Genomic DNA, 20,143 nt, shown 5'->3' with positions numbered 1-20,143 from the left:
GTTAAAACTAAAAATAAAAACTTTGGAAAATAAAAATGTGGTCATTATATAGAGCTTCTCCTTTTGGTTACCCTGAAAGCTTTGTAAGTTTTGTTCTACTGCTGTGTAGTAATGATAAAGGGGCCCATACACTGAGACGATTTTCTGGCCGACCGATCGATCCAGATCGATCGATTGATCGATTGAAAATCGGTTGGCCAATCGACCGATCGACGGCCGATTTCGATGGATTTCCATCGAACTGGCAGGATGGAAAATTTAGGTCGATCTGATGAGATTGCTTATCATTTTGCATTGGCCTTAATGGAAATCTGATGGCAAAAAAATGCCATCAGATCGAATTTCAATAGATTTCAAACTGAAATCTATTGGAATTCTATCCTGGTAAAAAATGTTCTAAAAACGCATCAGATAGATCATCAGATGCATTTCTTATCTATCTGCTGCCAATCTGACGAGTGTATGGGCACCTTAACATTACTTTAAAGGCAGCAATGCGACAGAGTTATCAGTCACCAAATCTGAAACTTTTGGCCTTAGTGATCCGTCACACCCACTGTATAAACATCACCTGTGATAGTTACAGAGAATAATATTTACAGAAATGGGCTCACAAAAACAATGCAATAGTCTCAGTAGACATTTCTACAAAAAAAAAAAAATCAAATAAGTCAAGTGCCTTGTGTCTGAGCATTCAATATAGAAGTTGCCCCGTCTTTATTTAAATTTGTAGCCTATGACTTCCCTGATGCCAGCCTGGTGTATCATAAAGGAAGCATCATAAAGGAAGCATGCTCCCATCTCCTCATTCTAGCTGGACCACTAAAGTGATTTCAGGGATTGAACCTCACTCCAATCAGTACACCATCCCCCCCTTTCCCACAATAAAACCTTTTCTCTAAAGCAGCGACAAACCGACAAGAGACAACCACATATTTATGGCAGCGACAATTCGAGTTTGCGACTGTTGTACCCACACGACAACAGAAAGCATGAAGACACGACGGAAGCTGTCTGACACACACTACGTATAGAAGTAGTACTATGGTAGCGACTCTGCTGTCTGTAGAAGACTTTTGTACACACGACAGGACACCAACAGACAAAGCGACGGTTCGGGAGACAAAAGTCACAAGAGAATCACTCAAACATGGCTGTGTCTGCAGTCTGCTGACAGTCTTTGTCTCTTTTGCCAATGTTGCGACAGCGCTCCTTTTGATATTATCTGTAAACGCCAATTCAGACTGGAGAAAGAGTCCTGGAATAGGGAGCCAGACGAAAAGAAGTTCAGCAGTCCAGTGAAGGGGAACAAAATTACACCTTGAGGATGTCTTGTTTTGCAGTAGTCAAGTGTTGCTAGGCTTTTTCCAGCACAAATCTGGGACACAGCAAAAACCTTTTATATGAAGTTGGTTTAGTTTTCATAGTGCATGCTGCTGCAAACAGATTTTATACCATATCAGTTTCTTCCTGTTTCACATTAGGTAATGTGAAACAGGAAGAAACTGATATGGTATAGAATTCCCCTTCTCTGGCCTGCTGAACTTCTTGTCGTCTGGCTCCCGATTCCAAGACGCTTTCTCCAGTCTGAATTAGCGTTTACAGATAATATCAAGAGGAGCGCTGTCACAACATTGGCAAAAGTGTATGCATGGACTTGTAGTAGCGGATACTCGTAATCAAATTTAGGACAATTAACTTGTAGGCAGGCGCAGTTTGCATTGAGACTGTAGACTTTGTCTCTTGCTGTGTCCACATGAACAAACCGTCGCACAACACGTGTCTGTACAGACATTTGTACGCCGTGTGTATGGGCCTTAATAGTACATCAGGAGGGATGTCTGTATAGCTGAACAAAGGATAGCACCGGATACTGCCGACAGTAGAATATCGGTAGAATATCAGTAAAATAACCAATACGCTACTTAATTCCTAAAATAAAATATTGGTAATCTTTACCGATATTTTACTATGGCCTAACGCAGGGCTGGATTTACCATAAGGCACTGTAGGCATGCGCCTACAGGCGCCTGATGATGGAGGGGCGGCTCACTTCCCTCCCCTAGTGCCTCCTTCCTTCCCTATAAAGAGTGCTGAGCAGTTTAGTCACCTGGCTCTTGGAATTCCACTGACAAGATCTCCCTTCAGCTGGGGCACCACTAGGTGGCTACCTAATGCTAAGGGACACCTGTAGCTACCCATGACTGGTGAGGGAGAAGTGACAGCTGGGACAGCAAGCACACTTGCGGTGTGGTTCAATGGGGGTTTCTGGAGGGTGAAGTCTAAGGTGCCAGGACATCTGTGCCTATAGGCTCCTGTGATGTAAATCCGGACGTGGCCTAACGTAGCCCTACTCTCACACTGAACCCTCTCTCTCCCAATGCCTAACTCTAAGGCTCCACCTGGTGCTGCCTAACCTTAACCATTCCCCCCCGTCCTAACCTTAACAACCCCCCGCCTAAACATAACTACCCCCATGCCTAACCTTAACTCCCTACACTACCCTGCTGCCACCGTTGGCTCTGCAGTAAAAGCGTAAAACAGTAAAAGCGGTGATTAGCGGCAATGAACAGTAATTATGGCGCCTGCTATTTATCAGGTGCTATAATTACTGATCATTGCCACTAATCACAGCTTTTATTATTGCAACCTACAGCAGTGCCAATTTTAGCAGCGCTTGTGCTGCACCATTTGTACCTGATTTGAGAGTAATGCTAGATCAAACAATCAATTGCAAGGCGCACATCAAACATTTGTTGATCTAGCTTCTATTTTTTAACTTCTCACATACCAATGTTGTTAGGAATCTGGCTCTATGTGTTTGCACCTGCTGGTGGCACTAGGTTTCTGGACTGTGCTAATATCTATCTCCAGCAGGTGGCATTGTGCAGCATGTCATGGACATTTCCTTGCCTGCAGTTTCCTGGTTTACCTGCTGGTGGCTTTCTGCATCTGGACAGCAGTATTTCTATCATTCACCAGCAGGTGGCCCTCATGCAATCCATCCTGGACAATTGTTCATCATATCAGCTGATTGGATTTGAATTTAAGGACTCCACCCACCTCAGAACCTTGTCAGAACCTCAGTTCAGCTTGGCTGTCCTGATCGCTGTGTTCTGTGCTCCCTGCTCTGAGAAGCTCTGTTCTGATCTGATCTCCTGGTTTATGTTCCTTGCTTTACTCTGACTCTGATTTGCCTTGCCCTTGTCTGCTGTTCCGCCTGGTCTGTAAATATATTTCTGTATATTATTGTATAGTTAGATAGTTAGTTAGGATTGCTGTGTCTTATGTGGGTTGCTCTGTGGGATTTACCATTTTCTCATTGTACATAATTGCACCGATTATCAACAAACTTTTATTTCACATTTATTGGTTTCCATCTCAGTTTTTGCTGCACATTGTGGTCTATCAGTCTGCTGCTAAGAGCAGCCGTAACAAATGTATTGATTCCCCCTCCCCCATCCACCATGACCATCTTTCAGTAAAGTTCCTCTTTAATTGTGTGAATCAATTCCTCTGTTTCTTGAGAGTCATCCGGATCAAATAGACAGTCTCGAGTGGATGGAGGTTGGACCCCCCCCCCCCCCAACCTAGCTAGAGCCGTTAATTTGGCTGCTTTTGGCAGAAAAGGAAGTAAAGATATTTCATATTTGCCTGCCGATTGCTTGGTGTCATGGATCAAGATTACCCAGGGGTCCCAGGAGAGCTTCACCATACATATTGTTGTATGAATAGAATCACCTTTTGCCAGTAAGGACTAATTTTGGCGCAGTCCTTAAAATGCTCAAATGTTACCTGTAGTGTTAAATTAGGCTTCTGCAGCTACAACGGAAGTCTTAAAGGGGTTCTGTGGGAGAAAAACTGCTACTTACCTTGGGCTTTTATCAGCCACCTGCAGTGGTAATGTCCCACGCCGTCCTGCTCCCATCTATCCCGTTCCCCGCAGCCGGCACCGGGCTATTATTCGGCTGTCACACAGACGAATAATGCGCGTTGCCGTGCCTCCGCTCGCGTCATCTGAGGCTTACTGCGCAGGCGCAGTACAACGGAGCCTTGTACTGCGCTTGCGCAGTAAGCTTCCGATGACGCAGGCGGAAACGAGCGGGTGCGCGGCCACTGTAGCGCAGCCGCAGTTGGATCCCATGCCGCTTAGACCGGGGCCGGCGGCGGAGAACTGCAGATGGGAGGAGGACGGCGTGGGACATTACCGCTGCACGGGGCGGATAGAAGCCCAAGTTAAGGGTCTGTTTTTCTTCTCAGAAACCCAAAACAGAACCCCTTTAAAAATAAGATCAGGAGATCTAAAGCAACATTATTGAGTAGAATGTTTTGGTGGGAGGGGCTGCTGCTTGGGCTGCATTATTTCACTATTCAGACTGTAAGAGGGAAGGCACAGACTGAAATTCTCTGAGAAGATTGCTACCTATAGTAATTAAAGAGACTCTGAAGTCTCTTAAAAATCCTTTTTATATTACAAAATCCTGTTTAACATGTTAGCCCTACCCAAACCACCGCATCCCTGCGGGTGTAATCTATCTAAATCCCCCCTTACTCCCCCCTCTCTCTCCGCCGCAAAATCCAAGACATTCTTGGTCGTGGATTTTGCTGCTGTTGGAGGCAGAGCTATGAGCCACAGCTCTGCCTCCATGCCTGTCTATCAGCGGCAGATCTCCACCTCTCCCCCCGCCCCTCTCAGTGAAGGAAGACAGAGGGGCGGGGAGAGGCGGCCATCTGGGCTGACAGACGCGCTGAGAGGCAGAGCTGCGGCTCATAGCTCTGCCTCTCACGGAAGCGCTCCCCGAATTGCCCCCTGGGGAGTTAGGGGGGATTTAGTTAGATTACAGCGGCGGGATACGGCGGTTTAGGTAGGGCTAATATGTTAAACAGGATTTTGTAATAAAACAAGGATTTTTAAGAGACTTCAGAGTCTATTTAAAGCCTGCAAAACAGAAAAGTGCCTAGGCTCCTGACCATGTGCCTTAAAAGGCACAGCTAAGAAACAATTGTGTAAGGAATGAAGCAGTCCACATGGAAAATGGTTACAGTGGCCATGTAGCCCCTTCCTGTTGGTCATACCTGTTTATGCAGCCGATCCTCCAATGAACCATTAGGTAGAAAGAGATATATAAGGCAGTAGTCCTCTCCCTGTATGCAGTAACCAGCCAGGTCTATGATATTTGGGTGCCGCAGACTAGAATGGGGAGCAGCAGAGAAATCAAAAACTATTAAATCCAGATAAATACATTTTAGCGTACACCACCAACAAAACCAGCATTGCTAAATAACAGTGACACAAGGCTGCATGCCTCCCTGGCCCACTAACTAACTTACTGTATGTTCCTGGCATCACTCAACACTCTCCAAGTTTTACCTCAGACGGGTACTGCACCAGCACCCGCCCACTTACCCAACATCCCTATGTAAACAGATTCACGCTGCACCTCTTGCTGTGAATTATAAGTGGTCACACCACAGTTTACACTTGAGGTTTTTTTGGCAATGCGTTTTGGGCTCAATTCACAAAACATGTGGTAATGCAGAAAACCAAATTTTACCAAACATTTTGTCAAATGTCAATTCAAAAAGGGTGTTACCACACGGAAATCTAAAATTACAGACTAGTGAGGTAAAACCAAACCAAACTTGTGGGGTAACTATCCCTTGTGAATTGACATTCATGAGTTAACGCATGTGGTAAAACAAGTGAGATGTTCAGTATTGTATCTTCAGCCTGGAGCGGTCAATAACTAAAGTTACCCATACACTGTGTCGATTTCCCGCCGATATACAGCAGATTCGATCACTGTGATCGAATCTGCTGTGAAATCTATAACGCAAATGTTGACTGATGGATTTCAGATGGAAATCGATTGCTTCTGTTGATCTGTCCCAGCAGTAAATTTTACTCAATCGCGGGTGGGTCGGGAGCACGCAGTTAGCAGCGATCGCCCAACGCAGCATAGCTAAAGTGATACATTACCTGTCCGCCGTCGCGAGTCCCCGGCCCGTGCTGACACTTTCTCCAGCTGTCCTGTCTCCTCCTGTGACAAGCCAAAGTTTAAACAGCAGAGTGCTCTCTACTGTTTGTACTTTCGCTCGTCACAGGACGGGACAGGAAGTGAAAAGGAGACATGCCAGCCGGAGAAAGTGTCCGCACGGACTGGGTTCTCGGGCCGGCGGGCAGATAATGTATCACTGCTGGCCGGGGGAGCACACGAGGGCAGCAGCTCCACAGGTTGTGAATAGATTTCAAGCTAAAAATCGATTCAAAATCTGTGTGCAGAAATGGGCAGCCAATAGATCCCTCTGTGATCAGATTCGATCAGAGAGGGATCTATCTGTTGGTCAATCTGGTGGCAATTGACCAGTGTATGGCTGCCTTAAACAGCCATTTGTGTATGTTCGGTAAGAAGATATTCAAAATGTATTATTAGACCGTTAAGACGCAAGACGCTTGGCTTTCCACAGCTTAGTTGTACAAAACTTTCATGCAGGCTGACCTAATAAGTCACAAATTTACTCTTCATACCAGACAAGAGGTAATTTACTGTAACGGAGGAGAAGGGAAAGTCAATGTGATGCTAAGTATTCTCTAGCTTGAACTGGACAAATCTATACAGCTATTGCATTTGATTGGTCCTACACCAAGGTGGTTACATTTGAATAAAATTAACTTAACACAAGGATACAAAATTTGCATAAACTCATTAGCATCTCATTGGCAACCTGTATTGACTATTCCCAACTTAGCTGTGACCTTTCTGTAAAGGTGCGTACATACGCACTACGGCCTCCAACCACGGGTCCGTCAGACCCTCCCGCTGGACGGCTACAGTAGCACGTGTGTACGCGCTGTCGGCAGACTGATAAGGCTGTTTCTGAGCGATCCGCCGCTACTGTTGCCTGAAAGTCCGCCCAGCGGGTGGGTCTGACGTACCCGTCGTTGGCGGCCGTAGTGCGTGTGTACGCACCTTTACAGAAAGGTCACAGCTAAGTTGGGAATAGTCGTTGGCGGCCGTAGTGCGTGTGTACGCACCTTAAGAATGCTAACATGCTCCCAGAAGCCAGACACTGAGGAGATCACAAATGTAAAAGTTGCTGAACTTCTGGTGCCCACACACGGTACAATAAAAACATTTCATTTTCCAGTTTATTCGACCAAAACAATCGAGTCAAATGAAAATCAAAAAGAATCTTTTTTTTTAATCAAGAAAAATGAACGATTATCCCGTTCTTTAAATAAAAATCCGATCGGACATGTTGGGAAAATCTTTATACTTGATCTAACGGAATAATCAAATGAAATAATCTAATCAAAAAAAAATTGTACCATGTATGGGCACCCTTAGAATCTTCCATCTGACTCTGCTTATCATTGGCTGTCTCACTATTCCTGTCAGGGTAGCTAGCCTGATGATCCACTATAAATGCGTTCTTACCATGTCAGCTTCTCGATCTCTGTTGCAAAACTCTTCTTCACAATGTTCCATTCTAATTCTGAATCCTAAAAACACAGAAGAAGAGGCCATGAAATGGCAGATGTTAAAAATAGTTTGTAATCTAAAAATACACTAAATATGAACATCACAAAGCGTCATTGGCTGAGCATTGATAAAAGAGATCAGCTGTAAGAAGACACAAACATGTCTTGTCTTGAAAATATCTTAAAATAAACATTAAAATGTGGCAGTTACCAGGTCCAGATACTGCCGCAGTTCCCACTTCTGCAGAAAACATACCCATTTGGTACGTTTTCTGCACCTCTGCTAAATATAGGGAGCGGATCCTATAGCTATAAATATAATCCAATCCCCTAAAAACAAACAAACCTGCTGCATTTTTCCAGAATGAATCGCAAACTGCCAGGTGCAGGGACACAATTAAAGCCTATAAGAACAGACAGTACCCATTCTCACCAGGCAGGTCGCTGCATCCGCTCTGCCCATTGGCACGCATATATGCAGTGGCTGGATAGTGTACTGGTTAAAGGCACTGCCCTTGACATGGGAGACCAGGGTTCGTATCCTGGCTAGGATCAGTACCTATTCAGTAAGAAGTTCAAGGCAAGACTCCCCAACACTGCAGGATGGCCTCTTGTCTTGAGTGCATCCCAGTGGCTGCAGCTCTTGAGCGCTTTGAGTCCGACAGGAGAAAAGCGCTATACAAATGTTCAGAATATTATTATTATTATTATTATGTGTCCCCTGTATACGCCGCAAACAGGTAAAAAGACCAGAGACTGGCAAGAGCATGTGGCTCCCTATTGGTTTACAATAGATCAATTCTCCCTAGCAACAGGGAGGATTCTCATTGGTTCATGCCTGTGCAATCACATTCCTGCATTGCAAGGAACATTGCAACCAAACTATGTATCTATGTAAGTGTGATCCTTGCCTTAACCACTTCACCACTGAGGGGTTTTACCCCTTGAGCACCAGAGCAATTTTCACCTTTCAGCGCTCCTTCCATTCATTCGTCTATAACTTTATTAATACTTATCACAATGAAATGAACTATATCTTGTTTATTCACCACCAATTAGGCTTTCTTTAGGTGAGACATTATGCCGAGAATTATTTTATTCTAAATGTGTTTTAATGGGAAAATAGGAAAAAAAAATCATTTTTTCAGTTTTCGGCCATTATAGTTTTTAAACAATGCATGCTACTGTAATTAAAACCCTTGAAATGTATTTGCCCATTTGTCCCGGTTATTACACCGTTTAAATTATGTCCCTATCACAATGTTTGGCGCCAATATTTTATTTGGAAATAAAGGTGCATTTTTTCAGTTTTGCGTCCATACCTAATTACAAGCCCATAGTTTATAAAGTAACAGTGTTATACCCTCTTGACATAAATATTTAAAGAGTTCAGTCCCTAAGGTAACTATTTATGTATTTTTTTTATTATATTTTTTTTTTTATTACATAGAAAAAAAAATTGGGGGAGTTTGGGAGGTAACGAGTTAATTTATAATGTCAAACTATGTATTTGCATATGAAAAATACTTTTGGGTGTAGTTTTACAATTTGGCCACAGTAACTTTTTGTGCATGCGAGTGTTATGAGGCTGGGAAACTTTTTTCCTTCACAATGATCGCGCTGCTTCTTATAGAAGCAGCCCATCATTGCTGGGGGGCTGAGATCAACGAACAGGAAAGTTTTTTCCCGTTCATTGATCTCCGGGCAAGCGGCCGGTGGCATGCACGAGCACGGGAGCGCGCGCACGAGCGAGTGGGAGTGCGCGCACGAGCAAGCGGGAGCGCGGACAGCGGCGGGGGTGCGTGTATCTACGCTCCTGGTGGGGAAAGGGTGTTAAAAGGAGCGTAGATATACGCACCCATGGTGGTAAAGTGGTTAAAGACTATAAGAAGGGGAAAAAAAGATTTATATAAAGTACTAGTGGAATACTTTCATTTCCTGGCGTTCTAGTGTTTTAGAAGGTAGGAAATGCTGTGAACAGCCAAAAGTATCCGCTAATAAGGTGCAAATGTCAACACTATATGAATATGCAACTTTTCTGGAAAGTTTCATTCTGTAAGGAAACATCGCTTTTAGTTTCTACAAGCCAGTTAAATGACTGCAGCAAAATTATAATGAAAAAAATCCACATAAAGGAGCCATTGTATGGTGGATGGCGGAGCACACCTGTCTGAGGCGCTTGACTGCATATTCTGTGTTTCGGATGGTTGCCTTATAGACACAGCCAAAGCCACCCTCTCCGATGAGCTGGGAGAAGTTCTTTGTACCTTCCAAAACCTCCTGGAAATTCCACATTAGATGCCTGGGTGGCTCAACTAAGCTGATGCAGGGAATGGATTCCTGGAGGAGAAGAGGCAGAATAGAGAGACAATTGTATGTAAAAGCATGCCGTCAATGTATTGGAATGTGTGCCTCTGTCTCCTACCCCGATGCAGGGCTATTTATTACAGAAAAGGCAACCTGTGCTAATAAGCAGCTCATAGCATCCCTGCTTTAAAGAAAATCTAAGACCAAAAAAAACCCGGGGTTTATACCAGCCCCCTGCAGCTGCCCTTTGCCCACGCTGTCACTGAATGATCCTCCGATTCCCTGCAGCTCCCTGGTTTTGTTTAGACGTGTGGCCCCCTTTGCGTACCTCCTGATCACGCTCCTGTACACGAGAACGCTTTGCGCTTGTGCAGTATGAAAAAAAATCTACTGCGCATGCGCAGAACGCTCCTGGCGATTGGAGCGTGATCAAGGAAGTGTGCATCCACGGCCGCGCATGCACAGTGCATCGGTGACTCGTCAGTGGCTCGGTGACTCGTCAGTCGGCTGTCCGGAAGAGGGTTGCTGCGGGGGACTGGAGGTACACTTAGTGATAGCGCGGACACAGGGTGGCTGCCGTGAGCTAGTAGAAGCCCCAGGTAAGCGAAACTTTTTTTTTTTGTAAGTGTAGCTTCATTAAACTGAAGAAACAGTATGAAACAGTATGATGTAGCCCTATGGAAACACAGACAGCTGTGCTATTCACCAACTTAATGTCTCACTATTCCACTGAAGGTCCCAAGTGCTGGATAGATTGTATTGACCCCCGCCCGCTGAATTGTGGGGGGAGCAATCAGATTTGACTACCAATGTTTTGAGGGCTTGTGGTAAAGGTGGTGCAGCTCTGTCGATTCACCAATGATGACCAGGTATATTCTGTGAAGGACAAAGGCAGAAGAAGAAAAGTGCACTCAGGAGGAAGGCTGTAACAATTGGCCTATGGCCACTGGAAAGGTCTCTGCTGGTGCTGTGGCTGGCAAATCTGTATAGTTAGAACCGGCAGCAAAGTAGTTGTACCCGGCCACACTCCTCTAATTGTTCTTGAGGTGCAACGATCAAGCCACCAGAACACCACGTGGCAATCAACAATTTGTATCACAAAAAGATCAGCACGCGCAAAACTCTTGCAAAACTTCAAGCTCTTTTAATACAAAAAGTTTCCATAAATACACTTTGTGTTCAACAGGGACCAGCAACGCGCAGTAGATAGGCGCCAAAGGCACCGATAGTCCATCAAATGCTTGATGGCCAACTTGTATAGAGAGTCCGTGCCGTGAAGGGATAGAGTCGAAGATCCACACTTCCCAGGAAAAAATGTGTCTCAAAACATGGCGACAGACACTGGCCTAATGCTTTTTCGGGCATCAGCCCGTCTTGAAGCCGATAAATGTGCACTCAAAAAAAGCTAACAAACCCACCAAATATATACCCCACAAACAGCCAATCACAGAAGACCACTGGGCGGACGGAGCAGTGCCACTGTTGTATAGGCGGGAATAAAATGCAATGCCTACTGTCCTTCTCCATATGGCTGCACTTGCAGACCGTGGTTAGATAGGACATGCTAGTGGGGGAATAAGTAAATAGTGGTTAATGCTGAGTGGAGTGCATGTAGGTTAGAAAAAAACGACATCTATCATATAGGTATAAGGAAATTTCTTTATTTAGACCAGTGGTTGCAGCCATCCTCCTTAGTGTGTTCCTCTTCTACCTTTGTCCTTCGCAGAATATACTGAAGGTCCCAACTCTCATATACCAGTTCCGAAACCCTGCCTGGTGTCACCAAGCAACATTAGACTCTTCTAGCTCAGCAGCATAAGATTGCCAAGCAACATCAGACTCTTCTAGCTCTAGCTCAGCCGCTTTATGTTGCCAAGCGACATCAGAGTCTTCTAGTACAGCTTTCCTGTGCTGCCAAGCAACATCAGTCTTCTAGTACAGCTGCCTTATGTAGTCTTATACTGCAGCATCAATTGTTGCTTAGCAACAACACATTCTATTGGAGAAATTCAGGTCCCCTTAATGCATTTTCACAAATAAAGCACAGTGGGGGTTAGAGATGGGCAATAAATTCTACAAATATGAAAATCTCCACTAACCCTGGAAAGGAATTAATGAGAGATAAACAAGTAACAACGCAAGCAGGATTTTAAGGTGTATGACTTTAAAGGGGAACTGAAGTAAGAGGTATACGGAGGCTGCCATATTTATTTCATTCGAATCAATACCAGTTGCCTGGCAGCCCTGCTGGTCTATTTCTCTGCAGTAGTATCTGAATAACACCAGAAACAAGCATGCAGCTAGTCTTGTCAGATCTGACTTTAAAGTCAGAAACACCTGATCTCCTGCATGCTTGTTCAGGGGCTATGGCTAATAGTATTAGAGGCAGAGGATCAGCAGGGCATCCAGGCAACTGGTATTGCTTAAAAGGAAATAAACATTGCAGCCTCCATATACTCTCTCTTCAGTTGTCCTATAAAGGGAGATTCCACTCTAGCAAACAAGTTGCCCGAAACCGCTATCGGCGCTGCACAAATATTTTTGCAGTTTAAAGAGAAACTCCAACCAAGAATTTAACTTTATCCCAATCAGTAGCTGATACCGCCTTTTACATGAGAAATCTATTGCTTTTCACAAACAGACCATCAGGGGGCGCTGTATGACTGATATTGTGGTGAAACCCCTCCCACAAGAAGCTCTGAGGACCGCGGTACTTTTGACAGTTTGCCACAATGTAACAAGGTTCACTGGGCCAGATTTATCAAGAGTGTCTGAGACAAAATATTGGTAGGTTATTAGAAATCCGTGCAGAACTGTCTCAGACATCCTAAGAAATCATTAGATAATGCAGATTCCTTCTTAAACTGTAAGGAATAGAAGGAGCTAGGAAGGTCTCTCAGCAGTGCAGTGTGTGAGGGGAATTGCTGTTGCTGAGGTAACCAACACTCCTGCTGTCAGCAAGCTCCGAATGAGGGGGGAGGTGTCCTTCAAAAATCACATCTAGCCTGCATCTGTAGAACTGCTAATCAGCACTTCTTATCTGCAGCAGTTAAGGAATGGCTTTGCACTTTTCTTAACTGTAGTGCAGCTCTAGAAATCCATGCTAAACTGCCACTTTTACATAGGCTTTGGGAAGTTTCTTACTATTATTATTATTATTATTTAGTATTTATATAGCGCCGACATATTACGCAGCGCTGTACAGTATATATATATATATATATATATATATACATTCTTACTATCATGCAGAACTGTTCTTCTGCTGGTTAGAACAGTTTTAGAAGAAAAAACTGTCGGTAATGCTTTGATAAATCTGGCCCACAGACCGGAAATAGCTGTTTACAGCTGTCTCCAACAACCAAAACAGCAGCAGCTATATAACCTGCCCACAGTAAAAATGTCACCATGTAATAAATGTCAGAATGTACATCAGGGAGAGGAAAGATTTTACAATGAGCAAACACTGACTAAATCATTTATACATAATTATTGTAAAAATGAAGCACTTTTTTTATTACATTATTTTCACTGGAGTTCCTCTTTAAGTACATTGGGGTTTTATTTCTCAACAAATAAAGGGCATTAAAAAAAAAATCACCTTTTCCAGTTCAGTCTGTAGCCAGTTGTGAATTTCTAAACCTGCCCATAAACTCAAGCTGCATTCACTTTCAAGTATGGAACCTATACTTTGCTTTACACTAGTTTTCGATACAGACTGCTTAATTTCTACAGGAGAGACACAGTGGTTACCTGTTTTCCACACCTGAGCAAACTGAGTGACTGTCAGGGCTGGCAGTGTCAGAGCTTCCTGCCAAAGTTTGACCCAATCTGTGTGGAGCAGCTGAGCATCTGAATTCAAATATGCAAAGTAACTAATTTAAAATAAGGTGTGACAGTTCAGCGGACCTGAACTGCCACAACTTGCACAGGAGACAAGGAAAACTCATATAGTTGCTAAGAAATTCTCAATGAGCAGCCTGTCTAATTACACCTTATCAGCAAGTAACCAACAAATAATCAGGGCTGTCAGCTGAGTCTGAGCAGTGTGCAATTGTTTTGTGCTAATACGTAAACACTGAAGGTTAACCCTTTCTGTGCTCCCAGGAACGTCCAGTGAGTACTGCAGGTTTATTGTAGAAGTTCAATAAATTGTAAAGAAGAAATTTTCTTCTTTAAAAGATTATTATGCTGTTGCATATCTTTTAGAGCAGAGAGGAAGTTCTGAGTTTAGGTGCGCTTTAATATTAATTTGCATAGCACAATTGAAGGGATTACTTTTTTCTCAGCAAAGGTGGAATTTCACTTTCAAATATCACAATTTTGCTAACGGTACAAAAGATGTGGACCTACCTGTATAGAGGAATGGGTGGTACTGCTACCACTTGCACTACTGCTGTCAGTGCTGGATGCCTGGGAAGGACAGGTACCGCATACCGTATTCATCAGATTTGGTGGTGGAGGTGGAGGCAAGGGTAGTGGGCTCTCTAGGGATAAACAATAGTAATAGATTAGGCGCTCAGAAAATCAGTTAGGGCTCTTTCACATCTAGAACGAGTACAGGTGCCTCCTGCACGCGTTATATGCCCTGCGGCGTGTCGTCGGGATGTAGCGGTGCGACGCAAATCAGCGGCGGTAGTAATTAATTAACCCGACGATTAAAAGCTTCCTGGTGCGTCGTACCGCAACGCATTGAAGGGCAGCGTCGGGTGTGAAAGGTAAAGTGAAAGTCTATGGACTTTCATTTTTCCTTGGTTAATGCAAAGTTTCGACTTTGCGTTAAAACGCAGCAAACGGGCTCTCGTGTGAAAGAGCCCCTATAGCAAAATTCCAGCCGCCACCATTTGCAGAATGGATACAGGTCAGTACAGATGTTACTGGATCTGCCTGATTGAAGATCTGGTCTCTCGCCCATTTAAAGTGTACGTACTGCACCCTCAGTCTTTAGCTTCTAGGTGGTCCACTTAAATGATAGACTATAGACTTGTGTACGAGTCTGTAGTGAATCAAATGTACCCAAAGAATGTCTCAAATGTAAAGTGTGATATGTGCATAAGCTCTAGGAGCAGATCTGTGGATTCAACTGGTGGACAAGTTAAGCAATGACCAAGTGACACCCAAAGTAGTTAGAACAGATCCCAGACTACATTTCTCAGCAGTGCAGCACTACAGGGACACCATGGGCCTGATGCACAAAACCATGCTAATCACGTTAATCCTGCCGTGCACAGATGACGTACGGCAATATTAACCTTACTTCCGGCAGCAAGTACCACGAGTTACGCCATTAGTGCGACTCACGGTACTCTAGTAGAACGACTGTTGATAAGGTAACCAGAATTAGTAACAAGTGTTACTGTTAGTAATTTCTCCCAGTGCACTGGGAGAAATCTCAGAGCTCACTCCAACCTGAATTATTGCAAATACTTTCGGTTTTAAAAAAGCAAACTTATGTTTTCCATAGCATTTTAGTAAGAGGGCTTTTTGGTCCATTGCAGCCCCTTACACACTCCAATGAGTTCTGGTTCACCATGAGCTTGCTGGTTAGTTTAAGTAGGACCAAGCAATAAACCATTGAAGTTGTGAAGTGCCGAATTGTAAAAAAATGGCCTGGTCACTAGGGGGGTGACCTCTGGTCCTCACTTGGTTAAGCATGTGGTCGGAAAACACACAAACTGTATGCAGATTTGAACCAGGTGTAAGTGGGTCACTTGTTGAACACACCTGGTAATCTATACGTACCAGTGGAGCGTGCGGTCTCTGCCTGCGAAAAGCTTGGAGATGGTTTCCTCTTCTCTGGGTGACTGTCTTCTGCCCATGGAGGACCACGTGGAGGAGAAGGTGGTGCTCTCGCTAGAGGAGGCCTCTGAGCAGGTGAAACACGAGACTGGTACTCTATCCTCCCTGTGGACACAGCAATGGGGGACCACATCAAGGTTACATTATGAGAACAGATCATTGTGATAAACCTGCATCCTAACAGAAAGCTGAGTGAGGACATCTCTTATCAGTTTGCGGCAGAAAAGGATATCAGCTGTATTCATACTGGACACACATTTCTGAAAGTCTAACAAATGGAGCATTATTATTAAATTGGCAAAGAATTTTTGCAACAGCAATCCTTGCAATGAATCACTAGCTAAATTTCACCAGTCTAACTAAAACAGTTTGCTTACTGGTATGGTGGTCAGTATATTTCCCATTGCATCTTGAATCCAACATCAAAATGTAAAGTTATGATAAAATAGCTCTTATTTACAGACATTTTCTGCAGTGCATTACAGAGTATTCTGATCAACGCTCCCATAGAGTTCACTTTTTCTGACAAGCATACACTCTATATTAGGCAATTCCACCTTTGACCTAAGGCCGAGCTGCAATCCTGCTAGATATCCTAAAAAACACACGGCCTGTAGGTATGTTCATTGTATACTACCCCACCTCTTGTTTCCCCCTATTATTTTAGAATCTAGACTGTAAGCTAGCTTGTAAGGCAAGGCTCTCTGTCTCGAGATAATGCGTGCAGGGCTATTAAAAGGTTAAGAAGGCACATTTCTGTTTAGCTATATACAAATGATGCTTCATATAACCTAATGTTAAATACATTTCTCAGCAGGGAAAATATTTTGCTTTAGGCCCCGTTTCCACTGGCGCGGTTTCCGCAGGCAAATCACGCAGGGAAACTCTGCCATAGGGTATAATGGCGCAGCTGGCCAAATCGCTTGCGCTACCAATTCGTCTGACATTTCCATCCGAAATGGTGCGGATGGCTGCGAATCCCATAGCCATGCATGGCACGGCTGATGGGATTAGTCTGTGTATCCGCACACCAGGAAGTGACACCGCGCGTCTCGCAAACATGTGCGTCACTAGTGGAAACGGGCCCTAAATGTTTTTCCGCATATGAAGAAGTGCTCTCATTTTCTGTAGGCAACTGAATCAGTTTCAGACTTCTATTTTTCCTGCCAGTGCGCAGCACCTGGTGTCTTGGTTTTGCATGGTTATGAGTTAAGTCTCCCAGGGGATCTATGCAGTTACTGCAGAAGTGAGAATGGCAATGAAACTAAGGCATCAATTCACTTAGCTTTATCAAACACTTTATCAAACGTTTGATAATTTACCTCATGGGTAAAATCTAATTTTGAATTCACTAAGGTGTTATAGATTTATTGAACATTTCATTGATAAAACATTCGATAAATCTATAACACCTTAGTTAATTCAAAATTAGATTTTACCCATGAGGAAAATTATCAAACGTTTAATAAAGTGTTTGATAAAGCTCTGTGAATTGAGGCCTATGACCTTAATATATTCTCATTACTCCTATAAACCTGCAGTTTATTACAGCTTTTTCCCACCTGTGGCATAAAGAGGCACACGCCTAATTTCAGAATGGGCATGTACCCAACCGATAGACCCTTATGTTAAATGCAATTTAAGTTTGTTTTAAAGCTTTAGAAATGTTTTTTTATTTATTAACAATGCTTACATTTTCTGTACTGTTTGCAGTAAATATATACAGTGGCTTGCAAAAGTATTCGGCCCCCTTGAAGTTTTCCACATTTTTTCATATTACTGCCACAAACATGAATCAATTTAATTGGAATTCCACGTGAAAGACCAATACAAAGTGGTGTACATGTGAGAAGTGGAACGAAAATCATACAGGATTCCAAACATTTTTTACAAATCAAAAACTGCAAAATGGGGTGTGCGTAATTATTAAGCCCCTTTGGTGTGAGTACAGTCAGTTGCCCATAGACATTGCCTGATGAGTGCTAATGACTAAATAGAGTGCACCTGTGTGTAATCTAATGTCAGTACAAATACAGCTGCTCTGTGACGGCCTCAGAGGTTGTCTAAGAGAATCTTGGGAGCAACAACACCATGAAGTCCAAAGAACACACCAGACAGGTCAGGGATAAATTTATTGAGAAATTTAAAGCAGGCTTAAGCTACAAAAAGATTTCTAGAGCCTTGAACATCCCACGGAGCACTGTTCAAGCGATCATTCAGAAATGGAAGGAGTATGGCACAACTGTAAACCTACCAAGACAAGGCCGTCCACCTAAACTCACACGCTGAACAAGGAGAGCGCTGATCAGAAATGCAGCCAAGAGGCCCATGGTGACTCTGGACGAGCTGCAGAGATCCACAGCTCAGGTGGGGGAATCGGTCCATAGGACAACTATTAGTCGTGCACTGCACAAAGTTGGCTCTTATGGAAGAGTGACAAGAAGAAAGCCATTGTTAACAGAAAAGTATAAGAAGTCCCGTTTGCAGTTTGCCACAAGCCATGTGGGGACACAGCAAACATGTGGAAGAAGGTGCTCTGCTCAGATGAGACCAAAATGGAACTTTTGGCCAAAATGCAAAACGCTATGTGTGGCAGAAAACTAACACTGCACATCACTCTGAACACACCATCCCCACTGTCAAATATCGTACTGGCAGCATCATGCTCGGGGGGTGCATCTCTTCAGCAGGGACAGGGAAGCTGGTCAGAGTTGATGGGAAGATGGATGGAACCAAATACAGGGCAATCTTGGAAGAAAACCTCTTGGAGACTGCAAAAGACTTAAGACTGGTGCAGAGGTTCACCTTCCAGCAGGACAACAACCCTAAACATAAAGGGCAACAATGGAATGGTTTAAAACAAAACATATCCATGTGTTAGAATGGCCCAGTCAAAGTCCAGATCTAAATCCAATTGAGAATCTGTGGCAAGATCTGAAAACTGCTGTTCACAAATGCTGTCCATCTAATCTGACTGAGCTGGAGCTGTTTTGCAAAGAAGAATGGGCAAGGATTTCAGTCTCTAGATGTGCAAAGCTGGTAGAGACATACCCTAAAAGACTGGCAGCTGTAATTGCAGCAAAAGGTGCTTCTACAAAATATTGACTCAGGGGGCTGAATAATTATGCACACCCCACTTTGCAGTTATTGATTTTAAAAAAAATGTTTGGAATCATGTATGATTTTCGTTCCATATCTCACGTGTACACCACTTTATATTGGTCTTTCACGTGGAATTCCAATAAAATTAATTCATGTTTGTGGCACTAATGTGACAAAATGTGGAAAACTTCAAGGGGGCCGAATACTTTCGCAAGCCACTGTATAACATATTTAATAAATCATTTTTGGAGCTCCTCTAGCTCAATTTCCTGTTGAGATGACAGTGCAATCTTATTGGATAGACAGCTGTCCAAACTCCTCCCCATCTCATCATCACCCACTTGAGTTAGGGCCAGTGCACAACAAAATCCTCTAGCAGATCCGCAAAACGCTAGAGGTTTTTGAAGCAGATTTTCAGAGAAGTTTTCTAAACATGCCTAGCGTTTTTTTGGAGTGTTTTCATATATTGTTACAGCTTTACACCTTTAGCGTTTTTCAGAGCGGTTTTCCACTTTCCTATACTTTAATATTGGAGGCAGAAACGCCTCAGAAATCTAAAAAATGCTGCAGCCCCCCGAGTTTGAGTTTGTGGAAAAAACAAACCACTCTGCTGTGCACCAGCCCATTGAAATACATTACCCAAGCGGTTTTCTAACAGCTAGTGCACCAGCCCATAGTCAGTGAGGATTCTGGGAAGGAGCAGCAGCCAGTTTCTCCATGTATGTACAGATCACCTGACCTTGTCTTGCAGCACTAGCGTCCCAGGTCTCAATTTGTGCCAGAACATTATCTGCATGGAGGAAGTACAGTATGTTATCCCAGTGTTTGTGTGGGTTTCCTTCCACATCCAAACATATGACAATTTGATCTGTTTTCCTCCATGGAAATTGGCCTCAAACTTTGGTAGGGGCATTAGACTATGGTAAGGATTAGATTGTGAGTAGTTGGTTAGTTATGCAATCGGTAAAGCACAAGACGTGAAAAACAAACTGCACCCCCTGTAGGGCAGTCAGATAAGTGTCATGTCTATGGGTACGTTAAAAAAAATCCCTACACTGAAAGGAAGGAGAGGGCAGCCAATGCTAGCCGCCTTTATAAAAAGATAAATGCTGCTACCCTGCCTGTCATACATTTCGTTTTACTTTTAGCCATTTCTGACCTCATTGCATTTTTACACCACTAAGTTCAGCCTATACAGGAATCATTGCCAGGCCTGGCGAGGGAAAGGCACTTTACAAAGCCCGCTTGTGATGAGGGCTGAACTTAAAGGAACCCCAAGGTGGGAGAAAAAGGTGGAATTGTACTTACCTGTGGCTACTTACATCCCCGTACAGTCTATAAGGTCCCTCTGAGCCCTTATGGTCCCCTCCAGTGTGTTGCTGTACCCCCCTGAAAGATTGCCGACTGCGTATGCAGGATCCTAGCTGGTCCTTTTCAATCATACCCTGCAGC

At 43.7% G+C, this 20,143-nt stretch overlaps 1 protein-coding gene across 3 annotated transcripts in view; it reads right to left on the bottom strand.

The window, feature by feature from the left end:
* IRAK1 (interleukin 1 receptor associated kinase 1) overlaps positions 1-20,143 on the bottom strand; it is a 191,264-nt gene that overhangs the window by 51,191 nt on the left and 119,930 nt on the right. For all 3 annotated transcript variants that reach the window (XM_068248242.1, XM_068248243.1, XM_068248244.1), the window contains exons 3-7: positions 15,533-15,694; positions 14,144-14,277; positions 9,650-9,823; positions 7,440-7,504; positions 5,077-5,191 (exon numbers count right to left, since the gene is read on the bottom strand). In XM_068248242.1, coding sequence (XP_068104343.1) covers positions 5,077-5,191; positions 7,440-7,504; positions 9,650-9,823; positions 14,144-14,277; positions 15,533-15,694 — 650 coding nt within the window. The remainder of the gene's footprint in view (positions 1-5,076; positions 5,192-7,439; positions 7,505-9,649; positions 9,824-14,143; positions 14,278-15,532; positions 15,695-20,143) is intronic.

Source organism: Hyperolius riggenbachi, chromosome 8, assembly GCF_040937935.1.
Source record: "Hyperolius riggenbachi isolate aHypRig1 chromosome 8, aHypRig1.pri, whole genome shotgun sequence".
In the NCBI taxonomy this organism is placed as follows: domain Eukaryota; kingdom Metazoa; phylum Chordata; class Amphibia; order Anura; family Hyperoliidae; genus Hyperolius; species Hyperolius riggenbachi.
The sequence above is the reverse complement of the archived record's forward strand: the minus strand, read 5'-3'. Positions and strand labels throughout refer to the sequence as shown.